Source organism: Microtus ochrogaster, linkage group LG4, assembly GCF_000317375.1.
Source record: "Microtus ochrogaster isolate Prairie Vole_2 linkage group LG4, MicOch1.0, whole genome shotgun sequence".
Lineage (NCBI taxonomy): Eukaryota > Metazoa > Chordata > Mammalia > Rodentia > Cricetidae > Microtus > Microtus ochrogaster.
The window spans coordinates 44,902,461-44,913,288 of record NC_022030.1 but is presented as its reverse complement, the minus strand read 5'-3'; the positions used below and the strand labels follow the sequence as shown (position 1 = coordinate 44,913,288).

Genomic DNA, 10,828 nt, shown 5'->3' with positions numbered 1-10,828 from the left:
TCTATCTATCTATCATCTATCTATCTATCTATCTATCATCTATCTATCTATCTATCTATCTATCTATCTATCTATCTATCTATCTATCATCTATCCATCTGTCTCAAGGCAGGGTTTCTCTGTGTAATCCTGGCTGTCCTGGAATTTACTCTGTAGACCAGGCTGGCCTCAAACTCACAGAGATCCGCCTGCCTGTGCCTCCTGAGTAGTGGAATTAAAGGCGTGCATCACCACCACCCCACTTAGCTTCATGTTTTGTACTGAGTGTGAGAAAGGAGCCTTGGCCAAGTGCTTTCCTGTTGGCTCACCCAGTGCTTGCTTTCCAGTCATGCCCCTTCTCCTGCCACACAACTCCCATATTCTTGGAGTGAAACAAGTGGTGGAAAATGGAAGGCAGCGCAGATGAGTGAGAATAAAAAGAAGTTACCAGGTGTGCATGGAAAAGCTCACCCCAAATGGAAAGAAAGAAATAATAAAACCAGAGGTTATGTGGTTTTCTTTTATCATAGGAGAAAAGAATATGAAACATTTCTTCAAATCTAATCTTTTTCTGAAAGTTTTAACCTAGTTTATTTGCTACTAACCTTCAATATTCAGAATTTAAAATTTTTGGGGTCTTCCTTATATATTCTCTCTCTCTCTCTCTCTCTCTCTCTCTCTCTCTTTCTCTCTCTCATAACTCACATGGTTTCTGGAAATCTCATTCTCTTAGACCTTGATACTGAATTACTCTATTCAGTCAATGTAAATAGTGGCCTCGAAATGATCACCAAGTTTTCTGTTTCATTCTCCTTAAAATTTAAGTAATATCAAGTTCATCTTCATTTACAAAATGCGACTTCTTAACAAAACTGCAGTCTACAAGGGCAATCAACTCCTTGTCTAATTGCCATACTAGATGAATACAGTGACCCTCTGTATAAATTTTAGGCTATTTTATACCAACAGTAGATATTTCTAACTTTTAAAAACAATTCTTTATATAAAACTGAAACAGTAAAGTGCTGAGAAACTTTTGCTGTTATCTGGTGCGTCTACTAAAAGCATGGAAGTAAACACAAGTGGCCGATAACTATTTAGCTCAACTTAATTTAGCTTCATGTTCCACATGTTCATGGGTATGATTATTGTACGTCTGGCTCTGATTAACTTTAGTGTAATGTTGGTAAGTCTGCATAGATAATGTATAGGTTATGGAGGATTTTTTTTATATAATCTATACAACAAATGGTGAAGTGGAGTTTGAAAAAAAAAGATTTTATCCACACCAGATTGAAATAAGAATAAAATCTTAATTATAGCAATAGAGGAATGGGCACAGCGCTTGCTTAGCATGTACAGGGCCCTGGATAGATTCCCCTACACAGCACCAACTGGGAATAATGACACACATCTGCAACCCTAGCCCTGGAAAAGTAGAGGATGGAGAACCAGAAGTTCAAAGTTATCTCTCAATGCATAACAAGTTTTAGGTCAGCCTGGGCTACATAAGACCCTGTCACAAAATAAACACACAAGCAAAAAATAATCTTTAGAAATACTTGAGTGAGAAGATACACATTGAGAACCACTGAGGGTAACACATATCTTCATGCCTTATTCTTGAGCTATGCAAAGAAAGATGACAGAAAAAAAGATAGCAAATGTAAATCTTAAAAATTGGCATGTTAGGGGTTTGATGAGACTGATCAGTGAGTAAGGATACTTTCTGTACAAGCACAAAGACCTGAGTTCAAAATCCTCCCACTCACATAAAAACTTGTGTGTTGTCACACATAGGTGTAACCCTAGCACAGTGGGAGGTGGAGACAGAGGCATGGTTAGCATGTGTTGGATGGATGCTAGCCTACCTACAGGTTCAGTGAGCAACCCTGTTTTGAGGGAATGAAAAGTGTCAGAGTGGAAACCCCAAGGTTCTTTTCTGGCTTCCCGGGTGTCTGCAGGCTTACTCACCATCAGCACACCACATACACATATCTCACACACAAAAGAAAATCGGCATTTTTTGAATCATAAAAATATTTTCATAATAATAATAATAAAGCATACTTTCTATAATAATACCTCAATAGTTCTACTGAGACTGTGAGTGGAAGGAAACAGGTGGAAATTTGACACTTGAAAAGAACTTTTTAAAAGTTAGATAATTCTAATAACTACACATTAGCACAGCATCTAAACTTAGAAACGCACTTACTCTTTTATAACCTTTTAAATTTTATAATTTCTTTTAATGTACAGATGGTAAATTCATATAAGATATCAAAATACAGACCGAGACTATGAGGAATCTAAAGTATGCACTGTGGCAACTGTATTGTGAGCGCTGATGCAGTAAAAGTTTAGAATTCAGAAACCTGCATCAACTCACTTGGAAAACAGAAACAAAGCAAAAAGCAAGGTAAAGATGCAGAAAACTAAGTCTTTTCAATAGAGCCCAATTGGCTAGTGACATTTTCCTGAAAAGGTGAAGTGGGTATTGACTTTGTTTTGAATATTCATCACGCCCCAAGCATGCTTAGGCAGAACTACAGTGCATGGAATTCGTGTTGGTTCGAGAATCAGCATGAAGGGTTTTCATCCTATCTTTGTCCTGTGCCCCTGACACCTCTGAGAATTCATTTCCTTTTCGACCATGACTGTGACTTCTACTCTATTTACAATACTTTCTATTGCATTGAGCAGATGCTGACAGGTTCTGTAGAGAACTGACATTGTTATGTGTCTAAGTCATACCTTTTCAAATGCCACAGGCTGAACTGTAATCCCCAAACCCCCAAGTTTATATTTTAAAGTTTTAATCCCAGAAACTCAGAATATGACTACATTTAGAGATAGTGTCTTTACAGAGATAATTACAACACTGAATGGCCTCAGAGGTTTTTGTTTTCTTAATCGTGTGTGTGTGTGTGTGTGTGTGTGTGTGTGTGTGGTGTGAAAAAGATAATTCAGTTAAAATGAGGTCATTGGGATGGCTTTATTCAAATATGACTAGTGTGCCTAAAAGAAGAGAGGGATGTAAGCATACACAGACTGAAGACATGGACAGATGACAATAACCAAAAAATGAAGGAAAGAGGCTGCAAAAGAAGCCAGTGTCACTGACATCTTGAGCTTGAATTTGTAGCTTCCAGGACAAAGGGGAGATCATACCTTCTCTCCCCCTGTGTCCTCCTCTTTTCACACTGCCTTGCTCCCATCTGCTCCCCTCACCTCCTCTCTTTCCTTTTTTTCCTCTTTCTCTGTTTCCTTTTCCATTTTTTTTAAAAAAAAATTAATCATTTTTCTTTGTTTTTTGCTCAGGTCTCCTCCTCTGTATTGCTGTAGGTATCTGTAGAAAACTAGTATATTAATGCATGACTATGTTGAGAAAGCTTCTTCGGGGGCAGAAACACACACGCATGTCATTTTCCCCCACCCATAAGTCTCTAGATTATACAGATTTCCTATTGAGAAACTGTTAGCCACAGTAAATATATGTTCTAACTATAAAGAAGATGGTGAGCCTACAAAACAAAGAGTTTTAGTAGAGGACCAAAAGCCTTCATAACGTAGCAACTTAGGACATGAGACAACTTAGGACAACTTCGGACAGAGAAGACTCACTCAGCCATGCCAGAACAGGAGCATCACTGTCCTCATTTTTAAATGGTGGCTTGGTGCTGCTCAGTTATGTATGGTGTAAGATTAGTAACATCAATTGCACTTTCAAAATAATAAATTTTTGCTTAACGGTATTGCTAGATGTTATAGTAAAGTCTCATGTGATTGATAAGCGTTAGTGCTCATGGTGATCTTATGAATTAGCCAATACCAGGAATAAAATTCCAAGACTGAGACATCACATGAAGTTCAGTGTTTTAACAGGCAGCCTGAGTTCCTGGCCATCCCTCTCTTTCGGTTGTAAACCTTACCTGACTAGCACTCCTCAAGGCAGAGGTGTATCTCTGAGAATTCAAGGCCAGCTTGGTCTACATAGACAGTTCAGTGCCTACCAGGACTGCATACTGACACATGTCTCCAACACATACACACAGTAAACAACAAACATAACAACTCAAATGACAAAACCCAACGTGCACCTCACCTGGTGGCGTGTCTGGGTCAAAGGCATCCAGGAGTCTGGGCAACAGTGTTTGTAGTTCCTCTTCTTCCTGGTCATTCATTCTTTCACTGGTGTGGGCTGTCTCTTTCCCCTCTGAAGGTTCCAGAGCAGGACTGCTCACTTCAGAGGGAGGAATCTGAGAATTGTCCTGCAGTCCCTCTTGGCAATCAGAGGGGGCATTATAGACTTCCCTTAGCATCCTTTGTGGGAGGCCTTGTGTCCTGGTGCTCTGCAAAATGATCTCTGGGGATTCAGTGTCTGGCAGAGCTCTCCCTGAACTTGCTTGACATTTGCGGTTTCTGTCAGCCTTGGCAGAATTAGGGAGAAGTTCCTGTTCCAGACCACACCTACTGGTACTCTCAATGTGGGGATAGTCTCCTCCTACCCATTGCCCATCCCTGGGTAAAGAATGATCCATCTTGGATGCTGTGTTTTGAGATGAAGATGAAGGACGGAGTGGTCGCAACATAGCCTGGGTGAAGAAAAACTTGTTTAGGAAGAAATAACTCTTACCTTCCCTACAAATGTATTACGTTTCAACATCCCAAAGACATTGGAGGCATGTTTCTTGCTTCACTCTAGCTATTTCAGTAATTTTATTTTATGCTGTTCAATATAAATTTAAAATTCTGTAATACTGGCATAGTTTATGTTCTAAAATCTGTCAGGAGTGACCCCAGGAATTTGGGGGAACATCTAGATCTGAGCATGTCTGCCCATAAAGGTGCCATAAGGAATTTCTGAAAACGTACTCATGGTGATTGACAAGCATGGATTACTATAATAAAACGTGCTGTTAATGATAGGCCTCATAGTGTGTTTTGAGGGACTTCACGAGAAGCTGGAGGTACAAAAGCTTAGGATGTGTTCCACTGCTTTGAAGGTTGAGTCAGGGTCCTCAGGATTCTAGAAACTCTTGTAGGAGTCTGTGGGGTAAAATTATGTCTATAACCATTCTGTGAATTGTCTATCACACTGACATGTGCAGGCATGGTTCACAGTCAGCGACAAATGTAGACATCCCTGTCTCGGCAGAAATCTGGGTGACATTAACACATAAAAACTCATACAACCAGTTAAAAATAGACAGCTTCACTTCCTATCCTGTGAAACAGCAAAAGTTCCAAATTTTCTTAATAATTGGCCTTTTCAATGCTGTGTGTAGTGAAATGGAAAACACCCATACAGTGCTCCAGATGTGTCCTGAAACAGATGTTACTGCTCATGTCAAGGAAAGACCGACAGATTTTAACTGGTTAGATCGGGGCAGTCGGTAATGATTTTTCTCGGGGAGAAAGAAGAAGAAAATGAACATGACACCGCCAAGAACATGATTAATTTTATTTGCTGGCGTTTGTAACAGTCAGGGTTTCAAGCAATAATTAAAATTTTAGAAAGCTTGTATCTGCCACGGGTGGGTGGAATGGCTGTTCAGTTCTTAAATGTTGTTTTCTGACAATGGTGAAACTCAATGTGAGAATGTTTCTTCTTATCTCTCTTTCCTTAAAAAAATGTGTAATGAAATGGGCAAGCTGTAGGAAGCTCAGTATAGCTCAGCAAGTCAATATGACCCGTGGCCAATATATGCTACAAAATGAAACCTGGGTATTTCCGCTCAGAGAGCAGCTAGAACACTGACTGGGATTTTAATAAAGCCGAATATGAAACAGATCTGATTTTAGATTTCATAATGTACCTATCCTTTAAAAAACAATTACCTTTTGTGTTTGATGTGTCAGTGGATAATATCTTAGTTATGTGAAAGTCTATAGAAAGATTTCTTTCCTTCTTTTAACTACATCACTACGTGAGACTGGATTTCTTCACACACCTTAAGCAAACCTCTCAATAGATTGCTCACAGTGAGGGAAAATGGGTTGTCTTTCATTAAGTCAGACATTATAGAGGTTTAACAAAGCAAACAAATCACTGATACTCTTGCAGGCTCTAAAAACACCCAGCTGTGGCCTGAAAATGTTACACATAGTGTGGTTGATCCACTTCATAGCTCAGTTAGTTAATGACTGTGTTTTTGGAACACTTCCCAAACACCTCTCAGTTGTTGGTGTTTTTCTTCCTTGATGGGTAAAAATAGCAGCAGATACAACCCACAGAGATAAAGGCTCCTAGAGGAGTGCTCCAAGTTTTTCTAACAATGTACAAAGAGAGCTTGAGATCAAACACTACACAGGAGCACTTGCTTCTATTGCTTCCTCAGTATGGAGGGTGGGAGTGGGCGAAGACTTGGGGAGAGGGAAGAGGGAGGAGAAGAGGTTGAGCCACTCTGTGAAAGCAGCCCACCCCAGCCGGGCAGAGCAGCCTTGAGGTTAGATTTCCAGGCAGTTCAGGTAGGCAGTGGCTCTCATGTTTGTACCTGTAGGTCTTGTCTTATCTGCTGTAGTTTGGTCCACAGGTTATCCTGGTTGGTGGCAAGCTCCCAAATCTTAGTTTCAAATCTTCGATTCTGTTCTTTTTGTAAGGTGCATGCACCTTGCAATTTGAGTTTGTATCTATTTAACTGTTTTCTGAGGAGCCTGGAAAAAAAACAGGTTTGAGTAAGAGTGGAAACTCACACCTACGGCCCAGCTGGAGCTTCGCAGGTCCTCCTGGTTGGTGGTCTGTGCCCTGACTACCATCTGACTCCACCAATAGCTCTTTCTGCCCTCTGCAGGGACGCTTTTGTCCTTGGAGGTTGTTGCTCGAGTCACCTCCTCGTTTTCTGCAATCTGTGATAATATATTTTACACTTCCAACAAGGCTTTTTGACTTCCCTATTACTTCCCTGTGAAGCAAAACCCCAGTCTCATCCCTGGCACTGCCTAGACCCTTCCTTTATTTGTTTTTCTGTATTGTTTTTCTCTGTATTCCATTGCAATCAAGTTTGGTGAGATCACAAGTTTTTATCTAGTCTCTGGCCTTAATTCTGAGCTTACACACTCATATACTTTCTGTTTTATTTATACATTGCCAAATCATTTCATTGTACATTGTTTTACAATCCTGGAAACCCACTTGCCTTGCTTATCACCCCATTTTCTGGTTCTGGCACATAGTAGGTATATGATTAGTATGGCTTTGTTCTTTGTCAGTTTTGTTGGCACATTAGCAAAATTTGTGGGAGTAAACGCTCTGACAGTGAATAGCAACGGTCTTCCGGTTCTTCCATACCTGAGTCTTTGAATTCCTAAGTGTCAGAGTGCCTGGAAAGGGTCTTGGAATAACAGCTTGAGCAGCCACCCAAGCACGCACATCTGAGCCGGGACCTTGAACTCCAGTCTCGCAAAAGGCCTGATTCTAAAATCCTATTTACAGCTGGAGAACCAAGCTTTTTTTTTTTTAGGGGTACAATGAACTTTATTGATGGTATTCAAGAGAGTAGGGCTCCCTAAGCCCCCTCCTGCTATTCTGGGGGTCTGGGATTGAAACTGTGAGGGAGATGCTCAGTGTCAAGGGTTAGTTAGGACAGGTACTGCTCAGCAGCCGAGGACCTCTCTCTCGCTGTGTCCTTGCTGGGATGGGTGGTCCAGGGCGGGCTTCTTACTCCTTGGAGGCCATGTAGGCCAAGAGGTCCACCACTCTGTTGCTGTAACCGAATTCATTGTCGTACCAGGAAATGAGCTTTACAAAGTTGTCATTGAGAGCAATGCCAGCCCCAGCATCGAAGGTGGAAGAGTGGGAGTCACTGTTAAAGTCAGAGGAGACGACCTGGTCCTCAGTGTAGCCCAGGATGCCCTTTAGTGGGCCCTCGGATGCCTGCTTCACCACCTTCTTGATGTCATCATACTTGGCAGCTTTCTCCAGGCGGCATGTCAGATCCACGACGGACACATTAGGGGGTAGGAACGTGGAAGGCCATGCCCGTGAGCTTCCCGTTCAGCTCTGGGATGACTTTGCCCACAGCCTTGGCCGCGCCAGTGGATGCAGGGATGATGTTCTGGGTAGCACCATGGCCATCTCGCCACAGCTTCCCAGAGGGGCCATCCACAGTCTTCTGGGTGGCCGTGATGGCATGGACTGTTGTCATGAGTCCTTCCACAATGCCAAAGTTGTCATGGATGACCTTGGCCAAGGGGGCTAAGCAGTTGGTGGTGCAGGAAGCGTTGCTGACAATCTTGAGGGAATTGTCATACTTGTCATGGTTCACACCCATCACAAACGTGGGGGCATCTGCAGAAGGGGCAGAGATGATGACCCTCTTGGCCCCACCCTTCAAGTGGGCCCCAGCCTTCTCCATGGTGAAGACACAGGTAGACTCCACAACATACTCGGCGCTGGCATCCCCTCATTTGATGTTGGCAGGATCTCACTCCTGGAAGATGGTGATGGCCTTCCTGTTGATGACAAGCTTCCCATTCTCAGCCTTAACTGTGCCTTTGAACTTGCCATGGGTGGAGTCATACTGGAACATGTAGACCATGTAGTTGAGGTCGATGAAAGGGTCATTGATGGCAACAACCTCCACTTTGCCAGAAGTGAAGGCAGCCCTGGTAATCAGGCGTCCAATACTGCCAAATCCGTTCACTCCGACCTTCACCATCGTGTCTCTGGAACAAGGCTGGCACTGCACGAAAAGAAGCGGCTGTCTCTAGAACAGGGAGGAGCAGAGAGCCACCAAGCTTTTTTTATATGGTAGATTTTTCAGAAGAAAGTTGGCCTCCTCAGAGGTGTGTGGACAGGGCTGTCAACACCACAGAGTTGTGTTTGTCTTGATTACTAATCAAGCCCTACCCGAAACATTTTTCTTTCTCTTATTTTTATTTACTTACTTATTTGTTTGTTTGTTTATTTGAGACAGGGTCTCACTGTGCAGCAGTCTCCGTAGGCCAGGCTGGCCTTGAATTCACAGAGATCCCCCCCCCCCCCCCCCGCCTGTGTCCCCCAAGGGCTGGGATTAAAGGCGTGCACCACAACAACTGTTCCCTACTTCTTTTAAATTTTAAATGGAGGATTCTTCCATAGCTGCTCTGCTCTCTATAATTTACCCTTCAGCTATCTCCAGTAGTTTGAAGCCTGTTGCTTTCCAAGAAAATGTCTGTTAACAAGTTCATATTATCTAAGAAACAATTCTTGCCAGATGACCTAAGATCTGCCCCTTTTAAAGTTTCGTATCTGCTTTCTGTTCCTAAGCAGACGGAACTCTGTGTGTGTGAGGCTGTCAGCAGGGGCCCAGATGCTCCCAGAAAGGTTAACAGTGCAGTGACACAGTTGCACTGAGTGAAGATGCTGAAGAGTCAGGAGTGATCAACACCTGCATGATGCTCTTTCAGTGTGTGACGGGAGACTGGAGCTTACTAAACAACCAGGGACTTTAAGCTGGCTGTCCTTGAGCCTGTAGTTATCTGTCTACCTCAGGTCGCCTTCAGCGTTTCCTGCTAACCTGGACCTCTATCTGTAGGGCTTCTCTTCAATCCCTCATCTTCAATCCCTAGGTCCTTTTTGATCGTTCTACTATTATTTCAGCAATTAAATGTTAGTGGTCTCAAATTGCTCATTTAATGGGTGTGTTTGATGCCTGCCACACACGTATCAGAGAGGTTTGCTGTCTACAGTTTCATACAAACCATCAATAAAAACGAGGATGCATATAGCAGAGATGGAGCCTCCAGTTTTCATTTCTTAAATTAAATCTTTCTGATCCTTTTAAATGCTTTGTAGTGATAAGTACTTTATTAGGCTACCAATGATGCAGACAGCAGATATGGATTTCATAACAGAAAATAACATAGCTAAAAATTATTTTCAAACAACTAACTTAAGATTGTTTTTTTTTTTTTTTTTTATTTTGAAACAGGATCTCATTTTGCAGGCCTGGCTGTCCTGGAAACCACTGTAAACCAGTCTGGTCTTGAACTCACAGAGATCCACCCATTTCTGCCTCCTGAGTCCTAAGATTGATGGTGTACCCTGACATGCCTGGCAAGAATTTTTATTTTATATTACTTCTTTACTTTATTACTTTATTTATTTATTATTTAGTATGAGGTTGTGTATGTGTGTGTGGTTGTGTTGTATGGTTGTGAATGTGTGTGGTTGTGTATGTGTGTGTGGTTGTGTTGTAAGGTTGTGAATGTGTGTTGTGGTTGTGTTGTGTGGTTGTGTATGTATATGTGTGGTTCTGTATGTGTATGTGGGTATGTATGGTTGTGTATTATGTGGTTGTGTTGTGTGGTTGTGTATATGTGTCTATGAGTGTGTGTGGTTGTATATGGTTGTTTGTGTAGGTGGACACACATGCCTTAGTGAGCGTGTGGAGATCAGCGAACAACTTGCAGGAGATACTCTCCTTGTGGCATGTGGCTCCTGGGGATCCAACTCAGGTCTTCACACTTCTGTGCCAAGCTCTTCGTCAGCCGAGTCATCTACACAGCCTCTCTCTATGTTTGCTTCTTTCACGTAATGGCCTCACGTGATCAAAGGTGAAACCATATGGTAGCTAGCTGGATGATATTCATATAGCTACTCACACAGCTCTGAGTTGCCTTTTTACCTTCACGTTGAAACATAGGGCTTCTTTGCTTAAATTATTTCTTCCATTTTTTTTAAAAAAAGAATTTCATTTTTTTTTCTGTAAAAAATGTCTTTATAAAAGCTCACGGTAGAGCTCCTGGCTTGTCTCAACTGCTGTTCACATATTCACATGTGGCTCCTACATTCTCGCATATCTACTGTGGCTCCTACCTCCCCACATATCCACGTGTGGCTCCTACCTCCCCACATATCCAC

The 10,828-nt window shown here is 42.1% G+C and overlaps 1 protein-coding gene and 1 pseudogene across 1 annotated transcript in view; both read right to left on the bottom strand.

Annotated features, from left to right (window-relative positions):
* The window catches only part of Dytn (dystrotelin), a 52,107-nt gene that overhangs the window by 4,683 nt on the left and 36,596 nt on the right, over positions 1-10,828 (bottom strand). The window contains exons 12-13 of the mRNA XM_005361528.1: positions 6,480-6,639; positions 4,088-4,577 (exon numbers count right to left, since the gene is read on the bottom strand). Of these exons, the coding sequence (XP_005361585.1) occupies positions 4,088-4,577; positions 6,480-6,639 (650 nt within the window). The remainder of the gene's footprint in view (positions 1-4,087; positions 4,578-6,479; positions 6,640-10,828) is intronic.
* On the bottom strand, positions 7,506-8,679 carry LOC102002313 (annotated as a pseudogene).